The 21,742-nt window shown below is 48.0% G+C and overlaps 1 protein-coding gene across 5 annotated transcripts; it reads right to left on the minus strand.

Annotated features, from left to right (window-relative positions):
* Positions 1-10,670: 10,670 nt before the first annotated feature.
* LOC308507844 (synaptotagmin-15-like) lies at positions 10,671-21,470 on the minus strand. Of its 5 annotated transcripts, XM_081073582.1 has the most exons (9): positions 21,254-21,470; positions 20,499-20,548; positions 20,049-20,241; positions 19,383-19,483; positions 18,143-18,438; positions 16,259-16,429; positions 15,514-15,634; positions 14,311-14,514; positions 10,671-13,461 (listed from the first exon to the last, which is right to left on the minus strand). In XM_081073582.1, exons 5-9 carry the CDS (start codon positions 18,425-18,427, stop codon positions 13,319-13,321), a joined length of 924 nt encoding a protein of 307 aa, XP_080929708.1. In that variant the 5' UTR covers positions 18,428-18,438; positions 19,383-19,483; positions 20,049-20,241; positions 20,499-20,548; positions 21,254-21,470; the 3' UTR covers positions 10,671-13,318. The 5 variants fall into 5 exon arrangements, with proteins under 5 accessions (XP_080929708.1, XP_080929709.1, XP_080929710.1 ...); XM_081073583.1 differs by lacking the exon at positions 20,499-20,548 and having other exon boundaries at positions 19,383-19,525; positions 20,049-20,236; positions 21,254-21,439; XM_081073584.1 differs by lacking the exon at positions 20,499-20,548 and having other exon boundaries at positions 20,049-20,236; positions 21,254-21,411.
* Between the last annotated feature and the right edge of the window lie 272 nt (positions 21,471-21,742).

Raw genomic sequence — 21,742 nt, forward strand, 5'->3', positions numbered from 1 at the left:
ACACCTGGAATCTAATTGCCGTTCCAGCTTCACCACTTCCTTGCTATGGGGGTCTGAGAAACGGCATCCCCTCCCTGACGCTCCTTTTCCTCATTTCTAAATGTGGGATAGGCTCCTCCTGGGCTGCTGTGCAGATTTAACAAGCTGCCTTATAAGGGCTGCACAGTTCCCAAGAGCTATTTCCTTTCTTCACATTAAGAGTCATTTCACTCTCAGAAACACACCTCTTGACATACTGGTTAAAAATGGGGAGTGGTAGAGTGATTTGGACAAATAATTCCACACTTTAAAATTAGGAAAAAACATAATAGGCAGAGGGTACAATCTGTCTTCATAATGGCATATTAAATTCATTTAAGAAATATATCCATTATGTTGAAAGAGTCAGGCTTATGGAATGTAATCAGCAAACTACTTCATCCTGTTTTTCCAGCAACCCATTCAAACTTGCTCTGCTTCTCCCTGCCCTTTGGAAAAAATCTAGGGCAAGTCCCATGACTTCTTTGATTACTCTTAGGTAACAATAATTTTTTTCTTGTAACTTCTCATTACAAAAGCAGGCTGTATTCAGCACTGAAAGCGTCCAATTTCATGTAGTAGTCTAAACCTCCAACTTCATTTAAAGTTGAAGCTTCCCCATTCACTCCTCCCTCACCGTGGCTCTCACCGTGTGAGGCTGCAACAGGAAATGGGCCTGGAGCAATTTTCCGATTTCTCCATTTTGTGCTTCCATTCCTCCTTCCCTGCCTTGCTAACCGGGGTTTCTGATCATCCTAGCAGGGGCAGCTGAGGGGTAAGGGAAGGAGGCCACCCAAGGGGCAGGGGACGGGCAGTAACGAGCCAGAGGACTCGCGTGGCTTATTTAAGAGCTTCCTTTGCGCGTGGATCCCTCACCGCAGGTTCCGGTGACCCAGGGTGGCCCCAGAGTCTAGCTAGGTTGGCACGCAGCACCGTAGCCATCCCCTTTAAAGGTCTTTATTACATTTTCTAAAAATGGAAAGTCTGGAAATTATATTTCCCCAACACTCTTACAAATAGGGTTCCAGATTGAGTTTGCCAAATGTGAGACTGGAAAGCAGAAAGAAGATGAAACCCATTCTTTTCTTCCTTTAACTCTGGCATTTATGAAAGCAGGATGCTGGAGATGTTTGCAGTAATTTGGGCAAGGAATTCCACAATGAAAAATCAGAAAAAACATATTGGCAAATACCTCTGAAAATTGCAGCCCATAACCACTATGGGGTACCAAATCGGAAGCAGTGGCTTTGAGGCTTGGCAGCAGCTACACTGCAGTGAGGTCTCCTGCTGGTGACTGCACAGCCAGGCACAGGCCCCTGAAACTCCCGAATTCTACTGAACATTAACATGGTACAATGAATTATCACTCCAGTTCTTCACCCTTCCGTGTAACTATGTCCGTGGTCATGTAGCTTTTTTTAAAATTAATTAATTAATTAATTAATTAATTAATTTATTAGATTCAGGTGCACAAGACAAAGTAATACTTAGACGTTTATCATTTATATCCCTCACACTGTGTGAACCCCCTACCCCATCCACTATCCCTCTGACATCGCACCGAGCCATTACATTTCCACTGTCTCTATTCCTAACACTGTACTCTGCTTCTTGTAAGTATATACATACTTATATACAATTATAGTTGTATAAATAAAATTATAGTTGGCATATATAAAATTATAGTTGGCATTCATTATTGTTCAGCTTCAGGTGTACAGTGCAGTGATCAGGCATCTACATCATCCCTGAGGTGGTCTCCCAAATGGGACACGTGTCCATTGGATACCCTACAAAATCTTTACAACATTATTGATTACGTTCCCCAAATTAATTTTCAAAACCCCGTGGCCATCTTGTGGTTACCAACTGTTTTCTAATCCCCTTACCTTCCCCCTTATTCCCACCCCTCCCGCCCATATAGCAACCCTCAGTTTTTCCTCTTTGTCTCCAAAACTGTTTCTGATTAGTTCATTCATTTATTCTTTTCTTTAAATTCCGCATATAAGTGAGATCATATGGTATTTGTCTTTCTCTGTCTGACTTATTTCACTCAACATAATGTTCTCTAGGTCCATCCATGTTGTTGCAAATAGTAAGATTTCTTTTTTCTTTATGGCTGCATAATACTCCATTGTATAAATGTACCACAGTTTCTTAATCCAGTCATCTACCAATGGGCATTTCGGTTGTTTGCATGTCTTGGCTATTGTGTAAAGTGCTGCAATAAACACAGGAGTGCATAAAGATTTTTGAATTGGAGTTTTGAATTTCTCCAGATAAATACCTAGGAGTGGAATTGCTGGATCATAAGGTAGTTCCATTTTCACATTTTTCAGATAACTCCATACTGTTTTTCATAGTGGCTGCACCAATCTGCAATCCCACCAACAGTGCACAAGCGTTCCCTTTTCTCCACATCCGTGCCAGCACTTGTTGTTTGTTGTTATTGATGATAGCCATTTTGACTGGGGTGAGGTGGTATCTCATTGCGGTTTTTATTTGCATTTCTCTGATGGTTAGTGAGGTAGAGCATTTCTTCATATGTCTGTTTGCCATGTGTATGTCCTTTTTAGAAAAATGTCTCTTCATGTCCTCTGCCCATTTTTTAATTGGGTTGTTTGTTTTTTTGGAGTTGAGTTGAGTGAGTTTTTTATAAATTTGTGATATTAACCCCTTATCAGATACATCATTGGCAAATATTTTTTCCCATTCAGTTGTATCCCTTTTTGTTTTATTGATGGTTTTCTTTGCTGTGGAAAAGCTTTTTAGTTTGATTTAATGACACATGTTTATTTTTTCTCTTACTTCCCTCGCTCGAGGGGATATATCAATAAAAGTCTTACTCCTGGCAATGTCTGTGAAGTTTCTTCCTATATTTTCTTCTAGGTATTTTATGGTTTCAGATCTTACATTTAAGTCTTTAAGCCATTTTGATTTTATTTTTGTATATGATGTAGGAGGTGGTCCAGCTTCATTTTTTTGCATGTGTCTGTCCAGGTTTCCCAGCACCATTTATTGAATAGACTGTCTTTACCCCACCGTACATTCTTGCTTCCATTGTCATAGATTAAATGGCCATATAAGCATGGATTTATTTCTGGACTCTCTATTCTGTTCCATTGATCTATGTGTCTGTTTTTATGCCAGTACCATGCTGTTTTGATTACTGTAGCCTTGTAGTATAATTTGATGTCAGGTATTGTTATACCTCCCACTTTGTTCTTATTTCCCAAGATTGCTGAGGCTATCCGGGTTCTTTTATGGTCCCATATAAATTTTAGGATTATATGCTCTATTTCTGTGAGAAATGTCGTTGGTAATTTGATAGGAATTGCTTTGAATATGTATATTGCCTTAGGCAGTATGGACATTTTAACTATATTAATTCTTCCTATCCATGAACATGGTATGTGTTTCCATCTATTTATGTCTTCCTTCATTTCTTTCTTCAGTGTCTTATAATTTTCTGCATACAGATCTTTTACTTCTTTGGTTAAATTTATTCCCAGGTATTTTATACTCTTTGGAGCAATTGTAAATGGGATTGCTTTTTAAATTACTCCTTCTGATGTTTTATTATTGGTATATACAAATGCAACTGATTTCTGAATATTAATTTTGTATCCTGCTACTTTACTAAATACATCTATCAGATGTAATAGTTCTTGGTGGAGTCTTTAGGGTTCTGTATATATAGTATCATATCATCTGCATATAATGATAATTTTACTTCCTCCTAACCAATTTGGATGCCTTTTATTTGTTTTTCTTGTCTGATTGTTGTGGCTAGAACTTCCAGCGCTATATTGAATAGAAGTGGAGATAGTGGGCAAACTTGCCTTGTTCCTGATCTTAGGGGAATGGTTTTAGCTTTTCCCCATTGAGTATGATGTTAGCTGTGGTTTTGTCATATATGGCCTTTATTATGTTGAGATATGATCCCTCTATTCCCACTTTCTTAAGGGTTTTTATCATAAATGGCTGCTGGATTTTATCAATTGCTTTTTCTGCATCTATTGATATGATCATGTGATTTTTATTTTCCATTTTGTTAATGTGGTGTAGCACATTAATTGATTTGCGGATGTTGAACCACCCTTGTATACCAGGAATGAATCCCAACGGATCGTGGTGTATAATCTTTTTAATGTATTGCTGAATTCTGTTCGGTAATATTTTGTTGAGGATTTTTGCATCTATGTTCATTAGAGATATTGTCTTGTAGTTTTATTTTTGTGTGGTGTCTTCGTCTGATTTTGGGATCAGGGTGACACTTTCCTAAAAAGTGTTTGGGAGGACGGGTCATCAAAATGTCAGCGTGAGGTGAGCCTCTGTAAAGCTCCCCTGGAATTCACAACTAATCGAACAACAATAACTCCACAAAGGACTCCCTGCACAGCAGACAGGCAGGACGAGAGGCCCGCCACTGAATTCACCTAAAGGTGGGACAATCGCGAGAGCGGGGGAGGAGGGAAGGGAGAAGTACAGAGATGGAGCCGCACAGGCTCAGGACGCAGACATAGCTCAGTGCTCTGAGCTCGCCGCATCCCGGAAGTACCGCCGTTGCGTGAGCGGGAAGAACTCGGACTGGTAGGGCTCCGCTTATGGCCCACAGGGCTGAGGGGGCAGCATATAACACAGCTGAACCCAACGCTCACGGCAGAGACCTTGGAGAAAAGACTGAGGGAAGAAGGCTGAAAACAGTGGTTTAAGTCCTCACTGCTGAGCAGAGAACAGAAGCCTTAGGCACTGAGACTAATCGCCCCCTCCCTACCCTGGCAGAGATCGCCGTGACGCCACCTGCCCAGTGCTAGAAGTGGAACAGTAGCAGTGTAAGGTGAAAAGAACAGAATATTTGCTGTTCTGAGAACTGTGGACTGAAGACACAGATTCGAAGCCCAACTAGTTCCTGCAAAGGGGAGGGAACTGTGGAAGCAGGACCGGCTGTGGTGGTGGTCGCCACCATTGCTCTGGGCCACCTCTCACAACCCGCCCCTGGCCCCACATATCTGGGCAGATCCCTGCAGGAGTAAACAGAACTGCTGAAACATACGGGCTCTGAATATCGTGCAGAAAGAGCTTTGGAACTTCAAAAGCTCTCCGCATCCCCACAGGGATGTGGCACCCTATGACCCAGGTGAACTGTTAACAGACGACAAGCCCGTTTTCCAGGGAATACCCCCATTGTGTGACAAGCTGGAAAAGTGCAGAGAAAACATAGCACTACTGTGTGAGAGAAGAAAAAAAGGCTGCAGTCAGAGAGAAAATAAAACATTCTACCAACAAGTATTGGAAAACAAAAGAAAGACCTCTTCCTATCAACCTGTTGCAGAAGCCACTCCTGTAGATGTCTAGGAAGAGAAATAATAAATCAGTAATTGCCATGAATAACCAAGGCAACAAGACAGCTCAGAAAGAAAGTGAAAAGTCTCCAGAAAAGGAATTTAAAGATATGGAAATATGTGACTTAAATGACAGAGAATTCAAGATTGCAGTTCTGAAAAACTCAATGAGATGCAAGAAAACACAGAAAGGCAATTTAATGAACCCAGAAATGCAATCAAAGAACAACATGAGCATTTTACGAAAGAGATTGAAATTTTATAAAAGAACCAAATGGAATTTCTGGAGATTAAGAACTCAATAGAAGAAATTAAGAATGAAATAACCAACTTAGGTAGTAGAGTTGACCAGATGGAGGAAAGAATCAGTGACATCGAAGATAGAAACCTGGAAATTACACAGACGGAAGAAGAAAGAGACTTGAGACTTAAAAGAAATGAAAGAACTCTACAAGAACTTTCTGACTCCATCAGAAAGAGCAATATAAGAATAATGGGCATACCAGAAGAAGAAGAAAGAGAGAAGGGAACAGAGAATATATTCAAACAAATTGTTGATGAGAACTTCCCAAACTTGTGGACAGAACTGGATCCTCCAATCCAAGAAGCAAATAGAACACCTAATTACCTCAATCCCAACAGGCCTTCTCCAAGTCACATTGTATTGAAGCTGTCTAAAATCAATGACAAAGAGAGAATCCTCAAGGCAGCCAGGGAAAAGAAGACGGTAACCTACAAAGGAAAGCCCATTAGATTATCATCAGATTTTTCAGCAGAAACTCTACAAGCCAGGAGGCAGTGGAACCAAATATTCAAACTATTGAAACAGAGAAATTATGAGCCAAGAGTAATATATCCAGCAAAGATCTCCTTTAGATATGAAGGAGGAATAAAGACCTTTCCACACATACAGAAGCTGAGGGAATTTTCTAATACACGACCTGCACTACAAGAAATATTAAAGGAGGCTATTTGACCACTATCAACAGGGACAAATTGTGGCAACCAAAACATAAAAAGGGGGAGAGTAAAGGCATGAACCAGAATATGGGAAAGGAGAAAGTAAGCATGCTGAAGAAACTGGAATACTCTAAATATCAAACTTTCTTTTACATAAACTTAAGGGTAACCACTCAAAAAAAAATCCAGAACTGAAATATATACTGTAATCAAAGAAGAAACAGAGGGAAACATTGTAGAATACCACCACACAGAGATAATAAACAACAACAAAAAGGAAAAGAAACAATGGAGACACAGCCTTACCAGAAAACTAAAGATAGAATGACAGGAAATCCTCACATATCAGTAACCACCCTAAAGGTAAATGGACTGAAGTCACCAATAAAAAGGCACAGAGTAGAAGATTGGATCAAAGAACTAAATCCAACCACATGCTGTCTCCAAGAGACACACCTCAGCTACAAGGACAAGCATAGACTCAAAGTGAAAGGGTGGAAATTGACACTCCAAGCAAATGGTACCCAGAGAAAATCAGATGTAGCCATAATGATATCAGATGAAACAGACTTCAAGGTGAAAAAGATAACAAGAGACCAAGATGGACATTTCATAATGGTAAAGGAGACTATACAACAAGAAGACATAACAGTCATCAATATTTATGCCCCCAATCAGGGAGTACCAAAATACACCAAGCAACTACTAACAAAACTAAATGGAGAAATTGACCAAAACACAATTATACTAGGGGACTTAAATACATCATTGACAGCTATGGATAGATCATCCAAACAGAAAATAAATTACGAAATAGCAGCCCTAAATGACACATTAGATGAAATGGACATAATTGACATATATAGAGCACTTCATCCTAAAACATCAGACTATACATTCTTTTCGAGTGTACATGGAACATTCTCAAGGATAGACCATATATTGTGACATAAAATCAGCCTCAGCAAATTTAACAAGATTGAAATCATACCAAGCATATTCTCTGATTCTCTGCTGGTAATTCCTTCAAGTGAGTACTTTATTTCGGTAATTGTGTTCTTTAGTTCTAGCTGCTTGTTCGTTATGATTTCTACATCCTTCTTTATGTCGTCTCTAAGCTCCTTAAACATTCTTATCACCAGTGTTCTGAACTCTGTCTCTGATAGGTTGGTTACCTCTGTTTCATTTGGTTCCACTTCTGGAGGTTTCTTCTGTTCTTTTATTTGGGACATGTTTCTTTGTTTCCCCACTCTGGCTGACTCTCTGTGTTTGCTTCGATGTATTAGGTAGATCCCCTAGAGTTCTTAGTTCTTGCTGGGTTATCTTATGTAGTATGTGTCCTTTATATTTGACTTGCACTACTTCATTCTTCAGCTCTGCGTGTGCTCCAAAGGTGACTCTTGTGTTGTGTATATTGTCCTTCAAGTAATCCTTCCATGAGTCTCTTAGCCGTTCTGCCTGGTCATGTAGCTTTTGCAGTTCACAAAGAGGCATAGTTTACCTCCACGTCCCTTGAATTTGAACTTGGCTACATGACTTGTTTCAGCCAATGGGATATGAGGTGACACAACACAAGCAGGGGGTAGAAATGTGTTTGCCCTTCTTCTGCTTTCACCATGAAAATAGCTTTCCTAGTGTGGCTGCTGCCCCTTTACTCTGTGCTTGGAATGAACAAACATAGAGCAGGCCTATGTGAGGACCTGAGTCCAGCCAGATCCACAGCTTGAAGGTGATTTGCCGAACCTAAAGCAGCCCACACTCAACTGACCCATACATGTATTAGAAATTTGTGCTCATTTTAGTGGAACACTGAGATGTGATGATTCTTTGTTATGTGCCATCATTGCAAAAATAGCTAACTGATACAAGCAACTTTTCCCATTTTGACTTCATCAGCCTTCTCAAGAATTGTGTAATCAAAATCCCTGTATAAAATCACTTTTAGTTGAGAATTCTATTCCTGGCAAAAGAGTTCTGAGAAAATAATTATTTTTCTGCTTGAGGCAGACTGATATTCATGCCAAGAACAACTAGAAAAGCTGAATAAAATACAGAAAACCTCTTTTTTAAGGTATTAAAAAGCTGCCAAGTTGACAAGCATTTGATGGGCCATGATCTCAGAAGAAGAAAAACACAATGAGGTGAGCTGACATTCTGTGAACCCCTTTTCCTTTCAGGAAATTTGCTGATTGTAGGTAAGAGACTGAGAATTTGGGCAGAGGGCCATGGCTAACAGTCAGAAAAAATAGCAGAGTCTCTGGACATGGAGAGACAAGATATTGAAGGTTGGGGTTGCCAAGCAGCTGGGACTGGAGGAGCCAGGATGTCAGATAGAAACGAGACACAGAAAAGTAATTCAGGCACAGGTTTTTCCCCTTGAAGCATTTGTTAAATTATAAACCTGTGATTTATTAAGCTATGTTGAAAGCCTATGAAATACAGCAGGGTGTTTTTCTTTTCTTTGCAATACCATGACACTAAGGAGATAAAAATTGGAGTTAAGGACCCCTAGGTAAAGAAGCCTGGTAAACACACCAGATTCTCATTTAGTAATCCTTGGAAGACTATACTCTAGAAATGGGGGCAAACCATAGGCAGAGATTGAGTCTTACAAAAACTGGAAACTTGACTCCAGTCAGTTCACTACCAGATTGAATTGAAGTGACCTACTCCACTCTATCTGTCTACCAGATGGAGGAATAATGTCTCCTGGAGCCACTATAATTTATGATAATGGTCAACAATAAATTATCCAGCATACCAAGAAACAGGATTGAAGGGGGAAAACATAAAAGCTCTGACAATTAAGTTCACGAACTCTCCTAGAAAAAAGTGTTACATACCGTGTTTTCCCGAAAATAAGACCTAACTAGAAAATAAGCCCTAGCATGATTTTTCAGGATGACATCCCCTGAACATAAGCCCTAATGTGTCTTTAGGAGCAAAACTTAATGTAAGACATGGTCTTATTTTTGGGGAACACGGTACCTTATTGCTGAATATCACTATGGTCACCTGCTAAGTCCTCCCCTTGGGAAACTATGCACTGATGCTAGTGCCTAGTCCACCCTTCAAAGCAATTTGGAACTCTTTTTCTGGAACGTCATCAGAGCTGTCGTCGTATTATCCTTGATGTTCTGAATGTCATCAAAATGTCTTCCTTTCAATATTTCCTTTATCTTCAGGTAAAGAAAGAAGTCACTGGGGGCCAGATCAGGTGAGTAGGGAGGGTGTTCCAATACAGTTATCTGTTTACTGGCTAAAACCTCCCTCACAGACAGTGCCGTGTGAGCTGGTGCATTGTCGTGATGCAAGAGCCATGAATTGTTGGTGAAAAGTTCAGGTCGTCTAACTTTTTCACGCAGCCTTTTCAGCACTTCCACATAGTAAACTTGGTTAACTGTTTAAATGTCCAGTTGGCACAAATTCATAAGGAATAATCCCTCTGATATCAAAAAAGTTTAGCAACATCGTTGCGACAAGTTTGCAAACTTAATTGTCTGACCTCATATACAAAATGTGGATGAAAAAGGTTCCATGGAAAGTCACCTCACAGGGTGATCTGATCATAAATTCCTAATGGCGCAGGTCATGGTGGACAGTCCCACCCCAGGAATAAAACTTCTGTAGTAAAAGGCTTATCTTTGCCTTGAGCAAGCCCTGTCCATTGTTTCTGTGCATCTAGGCTAACACACCTTTGAAATGCCAGAGTAATTCTCTTTTTCAGACCCCTCAGAGGCATAACCATGCTCAAAAGGGCACATAATTTTGTTAACTGTCCTGTAACCCAATCCCCACCTTGCTTTCTCTCACCTTCATTTAATCTTTCTTAACTTCCAAATGCATAAAAAAAGCTGTAAACTGTCATTCTAGGAAGCTTGTTTTTCTCAGTCTGTTGAGCTTTTGCTTCCAGGTGTATCCTCTGTGTGGCTCAAATAAAATTTTGTAAAATTTCTTTACAGGTTTGGACGTTCTTACATCAATAACAGTAAAACGGATCCATCAATTACCCAGATATGGGTATGATTGACAAAAATAAAGACTTTCATCAAAGAATTAGGATCTATAACAATGTATCAAATGGAAATGAAGAACTGAAATTAAGAACTGAAAAGTGTTCACTATGGAGGAGGCTTGTGCTTACATAGGTTCAAGGGGTATGTAGGAAATCTCTATACCTTCCCCACAATTTTGCTGTGAATCAAAAACCCAAACTTACAATCTTATAACAGAAACCAGAAGGGTATTTGTGTCAAAAATCAATCAATATAATTTATCACATTAAAAGAATAAAGGAGAAAAATATGATTATCTTGAAAGATGCAGAAAAAGTATTTGATAAAATCTAACAGTTTATGATAAAAAACTTTTATTAAATTGAGAATACATGATCATGCGTACATTAAAAGTCTTATAGCAAACATCATATTTAATAGTGAATATTGAAAGCTCTGCCTGTCCTCAAGATTGAGAATGCGACAGGTACACCCACTATCACCACTGCAGTCAGCAGACTGCTGGGGGCCCCCCTAGCCAATGAAATTTCAGTATCAACCTTCTATCCTGCAACTTTGCAGAACTTGTGTATTAGCTTTAATAGATTTTTGTAGATTCCTTAGGGTTTTCTACATAAAGAACGTGTCATCTGCAAATATAGTTTTACTTCTTCCTTTACAATTTGGATGACTTTCATCTCTTTTTCTTGGCCCGATTGCCCAGCCACAACAATTTGGCAAGAGATAAAGAAGGCATGAAGATTGCAAAGGAAGAAATAAAACTATCATTTGCAGATGTCATGAATACCTACATAGAAAATACAAAGCATCTACTGACAAACTACTATAATTTAAGTGACTTTAGCAAGGCCACTCACTAGATATGACACCAACATACAAAAATATCAATATAACCTCTATATACTAGCAATAAACACATAAAAGCACCTAAGAATAAATCTAATGAAAGATGTGCAAGAACGCTGAAAACCACAAAACAGTTCTAATCAAACTTGCAAGAGACTTAAACAAATGGAGGGATACACCATCGTGATGGATCAAAGATTGGATATTGCAAGTGTCACGTGGCCCCACACTGGTCTATCCACTCAGTGAGATACATTTAGATCCTAGTACTTTTTTGGTGTGGGAATCGACAAGCTGATTCTAAGATGTTGTATGGAAATGCCGAGGGCTTCTTTCTGGTGGGGCCACCTTGTGGACAGGATCTGAGACAATCCAGGCTGGCTCTCTCTGGTCTGTAAAGAGCATTGTTTATGTTTTGGGCTGGCCATTTGTAGACGGGGGCCACCTCTACACAGCACCCCCTGTTTCCTCCCCATCAGAGCAGAGAGACTGCCAGTCCTTTGCCAATGAGTTTTATCAGCTGTAAGTCGGACACACCAGTCCACTGTGTCCTGTGAAAGGGATGCTTTCCAGCTTTTCCAAGCGGCCCTGGAAAGGCCACCAATAGGCAGGAGTCTCGCCTTGAAATGTGGTGGTTGGCATCTACTGTATCAGGACCCTAGGTAACCTGCTATGAAAACATATAGAGAACTCGTTATGTGTGAGCTACGACACTAATTAAAAGTGGCTGGAGTATGGACTACCCAGACCATGTGCACGTGAAATAAGTGAGAGAACGCACAGACGGATATTCTGTCTGTATGGACCACCGCTAGGGAAAGCTTGTATTGGTGCATGGCCTGAGACTGGAAGTCAGGTGAAAGAGGCAGAAACCGAGTACAAGGTTCACTTCTTTCTTTTGCTGAAGTCGCTTCACTGCATAAGAAAAGAGGCGATGCCGGTTTAAACTTTTGTTCTAGTTATACAATAACAATGTGTTGATGCTGCAAATTCAACAGCTTTAGGGTGAAAATGCAAACCGGCTGTTAAGTAACAGTGTCAAGTGAAATGCCTGCTCATTACCTAGAGTACAACTTCACGGTGGTTGAAGACCATGGTTTGTGGGAGCTTCCACTTTAATGAATTGTACACCTACACCTACCACTGCACAATAATCATAATGGAACTGCTAGGTTTACAGGCAAAGCTCTCGGCTCCATGGGCTACGATTTGGCCACGGATTTTCACCATTTTCTGTCGAAAGGGAGTGCCCCAAGAGCGGAACAGCGTAACCAGGAAGACCACAGGAACGAGCTGGGAGGGTGAAGTGTGGGCTCCGGGAGGGCAGGCGGTGGGTGAGACTGGCATGGCGTGGGGGCAGGATTTGTCACAGCCGCAGGGAGGGACGTGGATGCGGCCCTCCCAAGCTGGCACAGAGAGCTGATACCGAGAACCTGGGTGCCTGGCGGGCTGCTCACAGCGTTCTCCCACAAGCCCTGAAGGCAGGGAGTCCCCATCCCCGGGAGCTTTCTGTCCCGAGCTGTAGGAACGCCATGTAGCCCAGACACCCTGGGACTGGCCCACACCTCCACACAGACCCCAATCTGAGACGGTGCTGTTTATTGTGGACCACCAGAAATAAGTGCTTGAGGGGTGGTCCCTCCTCCTCTTATGTCCCCCAGGGCAATTTTTCTCTCCACCAGGAAGAAGGCAGAGAAACCGTAGCCGGAAAACTTCAGCTTTAGCATCAATACGTCCTCAGCTTTCCAAGATGGTGAAACTCGAATTTTCCTTGTACTTCCATTCAGCAGACACAGCCATGCTATCGCTAACCAGACCATTTCTTCTGAATGCCAGGCAAATTGGGACTGTGATGACCAGGAGCCAGGATTGCAAGCCGAGGCAGCCCCGTGGGTAAAGAAAGACAGAGTGAGTTGGGAGGGTCTCTCAGCCTGATGAGCGGCCACACTGCTGACGCAGGCCAGGGCTCTCTTGCCCCTTTTCCCTCTTGTACAGCAGCTCTCAAGTCCCCCTGGCAGGGCATGGCTGGCTTAGCAGCCCAGGGAGATTCTGGAAGAAGCACGCAGGCCTTTGGCTGTCACGCATGGTGGTGGGAAAGCCGGCTACTGAGGCTGACCGAGGTCCCTGCCCGAGTCAGGACTCCGTGGCATGGCAAAGGGCGTGCCAGCACTTCACCAGCTCCTTGGGCTTGCTGAGCATCTCCGTCCAGTGCTCCAGTTCTTTGCCGCGGGCGTACATGTAGGGGCCCACCACCACCCGGCCTACCTGGTGGCTCTCTGCAGGGACAGAAAGCACTGTTACTCTGGGCAAAGAGGCACAGAAGCCACGCCACTCCAGGCATGGGTCGTCCTGTCCCCCTCCCCCATTCACTCCTGCCCTCCAAGGAAGTAGCCAGCCCCCTCCCTCTTTAAACACAGAGCTGATGGCCTCCAAAGAGGTCCTGGAACTGGAGGTGGCAGAGAAGGAAGCCCAGGTGGACATCTTGCCCTTTAGGGGTACCCACTCTGACCCTATCCTCCTGGTGGGCCATCTTAAGCCTGCCTCATGTCAGAGAGCTGAGGGAGAAAGAGGCCCCTCTAGAAAGAAGCCCTCTTCCATCAGCTCATTTATACATTCAGGGGGAACATTCAACACAATTTTCACCCACCATCTGTCACAATGGAGAAGGGTCTTAAGCTCTGGTCCATGAGACCAGCTGGCTCTGCTTCCCCAGACAGTGGCAGTGGACACTGCGACAGGGGGCCGTGTGGAGATCTGGCTGGGACAACTTCACCCTGTCATCCACCCTGAACCTCACCCAGGACCTAAAGGCTTGTCTGAAGACATGAGGCAATGCAGGGCACACAGCGACGCAAGACATCAGGTCACTCGGCCACACTGATTTGCCCCAGGAGTTGGTGGCAGAGGCCATCCTCTTTCTAGGGTGCCACAGAAAGTCAAACTGGAATAAAGCTGGATGTGTATCCCAGCTCTCTCACTAGGGAGCTCTGTGTCCCTGGGCAAGTGTCTCAGACTCTCTGAGCGCTAGTTTCCTAAGACAGAGAACAGAAACTATACAGCTTCCTCTGAGTGTCCACACTGCCTGAGTGCTCAGCAGCCCCTCCTTTGCCTGTTGCCCCACCAACCTGCATGTGGGGAAGCAGCCTTACTGTCCCCTTCGGTGCTCTGCAGCACTGTCAGGCAGAGGCTGGCAGTGTCCAGCTCGGTGGGCTTGACCTTGAAGCTGAAGGTCTCGCTGTACACAGGGTTGGCAGAGCCCAGCACAGCCGAAGTCCTCTTGCACTTGACAAACTTGTTGTGGTTCATCAGGGACACTTTGACGAACACACCTGAGAGGCAAGTGCAGACTGTAGACTGGGAGAGGTGGGCAGGGGTCCAGCCTCTGGCCTGTGGGAGGGGTGGCTGGAGGCACATGCCCACCCAGGAGCCAGGACCCCATTACTCACAGCTGCTGCAGCCAGAGGGTGTGATAAGAGGAAACCGGGTTGATTAGTGTACCACTTTAGGGCCGAGGAAACGCTCAGCTCCCTTCCTCTTCCTTCCTCTCTGCTTCCTGAACTACCCACAGCTCGGCTAGCCCTTGTTTACCACAGCCTGGCACCACACATCTGTCCCTCCCATCTGGACAGGGTTGCGGGGGAGATGTCCTGCCTGCTGGGTGCTCAGGCCCCCTGGGGCCCCTTAAACACTTTCTCCTTCAGAGAGCCAAGTTTTGGGGGGAGGGCTCAAATGGGTCTTGGATCTGCAGTGGAAGGTTGAACGCCAGCTTACTTATGGTGACTGAGATGCAGAAACACAGGTGGCAGACAACCACCACCTTGCTGGGGACCCACAAGGGGCAGGACAGGTGGGTGAGCTAGTGCAGGGCCTCTACTCCTCCAGCGGCTGGGTCCTAGGAGGCTGGAGGAAGCAGCCTGCTGCCCTGGGGTGCCTCTTCCTTCAGCAGTGTCATGCCCCTGTGCAGGGCAGCCCTCCCTCGGGGCAGGGAGCCTCGGATCTTTCTTTGGAGGAACAGGATTCCCTCACAGAAGGGCAGGGCTGGAGGTGGGCAGCACATTTCAAGGAGCCAAGGTGCTGCCTTGGAAGGGGCTGACGGTCTCAGGGGCCTTGGAGGTCTTGCTGGAGGTCAAGGGAATGCAGCCTTGGATTCAACATAGGAAGCGGTTTCTCATACCGCAATGTCCACAGAGGGAGAGAGTGGCTCAGATTACAGCGCTCTACCATGGACAGTATGCAGGCAGAAACTGGATGGCCAAGGGTGAGGGTTAGACTCCAGGCCTCTTCTTCCAAGCTCACAGGGCTGGCCCATGCCCGGGAGGAAAGCTTACTGACAAAAGTCCTGTCCTCCTGAAGTCGGAGGCCCTTGGCTCTCAGCACCACTACTGTCAGCCGGCTCAGGCAGTCATTGTAGCTGAGGCAGAACTGGAGGTCGCCAGACTCCGAGGGGGGCTAGAGAGGTCGAGAGGAAGACACCCTGTCACACTGGAAAGTGCTGGAGGCGCCCCACGGTCTGTCTCCTTCCTCCCAGCAGTCAGGCACCGGGCCTATGTGTTGTACCCACACTCCCTCCTTTTTGCCTGCCACTTTACAGGTGGGGACACTAAGGTTTGGAGAGTTGAAGGGACCTGCTAAAGATCACACCACGGTGAAGAGCGGAGTTGAAGATTCACACCCAGATCTGGGGAACTCCGAAGCCTATTGTGAGTCATAGGTTCTTTCCTGGGGGTTGGGGGACAGCGGGTAAACATTTCCCTTGAGGTTCCTTTGGTGTGCTGCCTTTCCCAGCTGTCTGGTCTGGACGGGGATCCAAACAGGATCTTTCGAGTTGCTCCAGGCAATCTGACCTCCAGGGCAAAAGAACCTCTGGTGGCCCCTCCCTGCCTAGGACTGGTTCCACACCATCCCCCCTTCATCCCTGCAGCTCCACCCAGGCCCACCTCCCCGAGTCACCCTTGCAGAGGTGGTGGGTAGTATGCTGAGGGCTGATGGGCCAACAGGTCCCGGGCCACACCTGTTGACTGCTCACGGTAGTCTGACCCTTGGTGGCATTTTTCTGGTGACCTTGATCTTTACCTCCAGGCTCTCGGCCTCCAGGTCTCTCCAGATAATGCGCGGACAGTCACCTGCCAGGGTCTCATTCTTCAGGGGGAAGAGCACCTGGCCCAGGAGCTGATGCTTCCTTTGCCTGTCCACGTGGTACACTGAGAACCTCAGCACCATCTGACTGATGCTCTTGCTTGACACCTGGGGGAGATGAGGGTTGGGCTGGGGTCAGGTGTGGGGACAAGAGATGGGATAGTGTGGGATATTGTTCTGGACATAAGAGCTTGTGGTGAGGGGTGTCTCGACCAGGGACCTGCACACCCCAAATCCAGGCATCATTGAGGACCCTTCACAGCAGCGGGGCCGGTACCCCTGGGAGGTGGGACTGTGACCCAAAGCCTTGCCATGCAGACTGGGCCAGGACCAGCAGAATCCTTGTTAGAAATTCAGAACGTGGGGCCTCACTCCAGACCCATGAAGTGGAATCTACTGTTTCACAGGACTGCCCACTGATATGCCTGCACGTGGAGGCGTGAGAAGTCCCGCGCTGGAGCCAGGGAAACTGCCCGTCTCTGCTACTGTGTTTCCCCGAAAATAAGACCTAGCCGGACCATCAGCTCTAATGTGTCTTTTGGAGCAAAAATTAATATAAGACCCGGTAGTTATATTAATTATATCATATTATATTATACCCGATCTTATATTATATTATATAAGACCTGGTTTTATATTAAAATAAGACTGGGTCATATATTAATTTTTGCTCCAAAAGACACATAGAGCTGATGGTCCGGCTAGGTCTTATTTTCGGGGAAACACGGTATCTGAGTTGGGAACACTGCCCCACCCTCCCTGAGAAATGGGGCAATGGTTCTTACTCTCTGGGTTGTAAAACCCCAATCACAGTGCGTGACCTATGGCAGGTGGTCAGTAAATATTGATTTTCTTCTCTTCTTTCTCTCCTTTCCCTTCCCCCTTAAAGCATTGAGAGGCCAGGATCAAGTTAAGGCAGGGACAGGACAGTGAAGAAAACGAGTGGAGAAAACTAAGCATGTGAGCATGACGTCAGCCAGCCTGTGCAACTGGGTCTTGATGTTTCAACAAGAGCAGGGTTCACCTGTGGATTCCCACAACCTTGGCTCAGCAGGATGGCCAGGGTCTGGGCCCCATGCCACCTCTCTTCTCAGCTCTTAGCCCCTGAAGAAGGCAAGAATCAGGGCTCTGGCCTCTGCAATCACACTCTTCCCAGATGCCGATTTTATCGCCTTCCCTTGTCAGCCAGCCCGCTGCCCAGCTCTTAAAATTGTGTGTCTAACGCCTCTCGGCAGCTCTTGATGTTTGGTTTCCCATAAGAACCCCCAGTCACCTGCTCAGGTTCCCAGGCCACTGTGAGCTTGGCTCAGTGCCCCGATAGCTTCTGTATCTCCAGACCCTGTACCAGCTGGCCCACCATGCAGCAAAGGTACCACCTGCCCAAGATGGTTCTTGGGTCAGCTTCTGACAGAATAGGCAAGTTCCTGACCCCACTCCAAGAAGCCAGGGGGGGTCTCACCCACTGGGACAACTTGCCAGAAACCCCATAGTGCTCCAGGGCTTTGAGGTGCTTCTTCTACACCCCAAGGGCAAGGATCTGGCATTTAGTAGGTGCTCTATAATGCATTTTCTTTTTCTCTCCTATCCAGAAAGGCTGGGTAGGAGGAGCCCATCCGCTGCCCCCTCACTCTCCAAGTTTCTCCCTTGCCCCTGCCATTGGACTTCAGGGCTCAGATAGGTCCTGACCTGGCAGGTGAGGTAAAGCAGAGCCTGTGGCATGGGGCTTCTGGGACTGCAGGGTCCTGGCTAGCATAGGAGGCTGGGGGCTCTCCTACACAATGCCTACCCCTTCCCAGACCCTGTTTGCTTCAGAGGCCGTACCTGGAAGATGAAGTGTTCGTCAAACTGTGGGTTGGTGGTTTTGCATTTGGTCTTTGACTGGAGGAAGCGCCGCTCATCTGGCAGCAGGTGGAGCTTCACCAGGGGGCTGCAGGTCCCTGTGGGGGCTTGTAGCCACTGCGCCTTGATCAGGCCCACCAGCAGCTGCTCCGCCTCCGGCTGGTATTCCACGGAGAACCACAGCCGCCCCCGGCAGCCCTCGGGGATGTCAGTCTCACTCTTGTCCTCTGGGAACTTGTACAGCTCTGGGTTGATGGTCCCCACCATGCACGTGTTTCCTACAACACAGGGACTGGGAGGTCTGGCAGGCCAGAGGAAGGTAGAGGCCTGGGGACAGGAAGCTCTCTGCTTCACCACTCCCCTCTGGCTCATCCCTTTTTGGTTGAGCCTCAACGAGGCCTCTCCAGACCACATCCACCCCACTCGCGTCTCCAGACTAAACACAGCCCCTCCCTAGTGCAGTTCCTCTAGGAGGCCTTCTCAGCACTGAGGGCATCATACATCCAGGCCTGCTCCTCTCTGGGGCCCAGCAGAGGCCGCAGTATTCACTCAACTCCTGTCCCCTGTGGTCAACTCCAATCTGCAGCGGGCAGGGGCTACTTAGGGTGTGTGTGTGTGGTGTGTCACAGCACCCAGCACCTGTCGGCCCCTTTCTGTGGTGTTTAGAGAATGTTTCAGTGATAAAATATTGCCTCTTTTCTTCCTCTTCAAATTAGAAGGGCTGAGCTGATGACTGGGTGGTGCCTGGGAAGGTCTCTTGGGAAGACTTCAGAATAAAGAGGTGACAGAAAGCTGTGCACCCACCTCCTGCCATTCTGCCCTGTGGGTCAGCCCACCCATCATCCCGGACCCAGCACAGGTTCTGTACCCGCAAACACCAGGGCTGCTTTCTCCAGGTCTTTTGCTTATGGCCTCTATGACCTTGGGCAAGGCATGGTTAACCTTCCGAGCCTCAGGTGATGAATGTTGTCAAATGGGGTGATAGCCCCTCTTTCCACAGAGGCGTGGTGAAGTCTAACTTCAAAATGGCACATGAGGCCTGCGCTGGGGTACAGCAGGCACTTGGTAACCCGAAGTACCTGGAAAGAGTGGTTGCTGGCCAGTTCTGGCATCCCTGGGCCCATCCAGGCTGTGTTCTGGAGTCAGGCTTGTGAAAACAGATGGGTCTTCCCTGGCCTGAGCAGACCCTGAGCCCTGGGCAGGCCCTGGTGGGCACACTCACCAAGGTTGCTGCCAGTGGTGTGGGGCAGGAGCTCCGCAGCTAGGCAGGGGCCTTGTGGCACCTGGGCCCACTCTCTGCTGTGCAGGGGCACCCAGTCTCGGCTTTGGAGGGAAGGGGACACAACAAATGGCACACCCAGTGGCCTGTCCAGAGGCACAGAGACAACATATAGGTGGCAAGTGAATCATGTGGCTCAGAGCACTCAGCCCAGATGGGTTGAGTGCCAGAGGCTGGAGGAAGAAAAACCAGTGGGAGCCAAGAGGAGGCAAGAGTACCATTTCCTGACTCCACACTAGTGCCCCTGCACACCCCCCCCCCCCGACACACACAACCAGAGCCAACACCTCTGTCTGCCCACAGCAGTGGCGAGTTGGAGAAGGAACACAGCCTCTGGAGCCAGCCTGCCTGGAGTTGAATGCCCGTTCTCCCACTTACTACTTAGGTCCTCTGAGCCTGTTCCCTCCGCTGGACAATGGGCTTCATAATGCCTGCCTCATGGCTGTGGCAAGGATTCTGGGGTTTCATTGTGATAGCTCCCAGCATGGCAAGAGCACAGAGGTTGTGCTCCATAAACACACATTTCCTGTCCACACCACTTCAAGGGAAATGCCACAGGGAGGGCCCTAAGCAAGGCCAGAGCTCTCTGGGCCCCACATCCTTCCTCACCTGCTTGTCTGGGTTCCCGCATATAGTGGGTAGAGCTTGTCCCCCTGGAGGCTGGAGGCAGCTGTGGTCCCCCGCGGCAGCTCCTCATAGGTGAACTTGGCACAAAGCCTCTTCCAGAGACAGCAGCTCACCACGATCAACAAGAGTAGCAGCAGCCCCCCAGTGAGACCCCCAATCACCAGGGCCACCTGCTCTGGGGGCGGAGACCACCAGAACTGTGATGCCTGGGAGAGCCACGCCCCGTCACACCCCTGGCCTGCTGGGGGCAGAATTTGGGCTGCACCCCCCTTCCCCCAACTGAGTTGGACCCCAGGAGTGAGACAGAAGCAGGCTTCCTGGGTCCGCTGAGGGGCGCTGCTGGCTGGGCTCTGCTAGGTCTCAGCGGAAAAGCCATTTCCCGTGGGGTCCCTCGGCCTTGGGCAGCACCTTCTGGTTTTCTTTGGAAAGTACCTGATCCTGGACGTGGGATTCTGGCTGAAATGAGCCACTTCCTTGTGTCCCTGAGTAGAAATGAAGCCTTCTCTTACCAGAACCTTCATTTTCCCTGGGCTCCCGTTCAGACTTGAGGGTGAGCTGGGCGTGGGCACCATGCACTTAAGGAAAGCCCAGGAAGGGGTGATCTGGGGGCATTCCGGACCCTGTCATCTGGGGTCCCGGAACCTACGGACAGGCTGAACTCATGTTTGAATTCTGTAACTTTCTCCAGAACCAGCTCTTTCCCTCAATGGTCTATCAAGGTGAACCCCGTTCTGGGAGTCGGGAGTGGGTGGGCGGCGCTGGAGAGGTAGTGGATAAGGATGGGGGCAGCAAGTATGAGAAACGGAGACCTCGGGACCCTTTGCTGCTGGCACCTAAGCCCCACATTTGCGGCGACCCGGGAGCCTTCACCCGGCGCCCTCGGAGCGGTCGGAGGCTGAGTCCCACGCACCCACCCGCTGCCCCGGCTGGGCAAAGAACGGGCCTCCTTTGGGTAACGCGCGGGCGCGGGACTTGGGGTTCCGGGCTCTGGACCGGGTGGGGTGGTGAGAAGGCGAGGCCGCCACACCTCCTGGCCTGCGAGGAGCGGCCCCATCCTCCAGTACAGCCCGCTCGGAACCGAGCAGGGCAGGGGCTATGCCCCAGCGCGAACGGGCGGCGCGGAGGAAAGTGGCCACAGGCGCCGGGCGCCGCGCTGGGGTGGAGGGTGGGGAGGCGAGGGCACTCACCCGCCATGGGGCTGCTCTGGCCGGCCGGCCGGCGGCGGCGGCGTGGGGCTCGGTCTCGCGGGTCTCCTGGCCGACCGCGGGCCGCGTGTTAAAGCCGGGGGAGGGGCCGAAGGCCGGCGCGGGCGCCAGAGCTGTCCCTCGTCGCGCTCTGGCCCTGCGGCGGTGGACGGCGGGGACAGGGACCCAGCGCCTGGAGGCTGCAGCTCCGCCCCTGCCTGGCCCTGGCTTTGGCTGTGGCAGAGGAGGGGCACGGGGCCCAGGGGGGCGGGCGCCCGGGGCTCCCTGCGGCGGCGGGCGGGGCGCAGGGCGCGGGTCACCCCTCCCGGAGCACAGAGCCGAAGCCTTCACCGCCCTCGTCTGACAGAGGGCTGCCTGGCCCGTTACGCCTGGCGGCTTGGGCGCGGGCCGGTTTAGCTCCTCCGCGGGCTGAGGCTGCGGGGCTCAGCTCCCGTGCGAGACCTGCTTCCAGGGGCCGCCGGGATCCCAGGG

Source organism: Rhinolophus hipposideros (genome assembly GCF_964194185.1).
Source record: "Rhinolophus hipposideros genome assembly, chromosome: 15".
NCBI classification, from domain to species: domain Eukaryota; kingdom Metazoa; phylum Chordata; class Mammalia; order Chiroptera; family Rhinolophidae; genus Rhinolophus; species Rhinolophus hipposideros.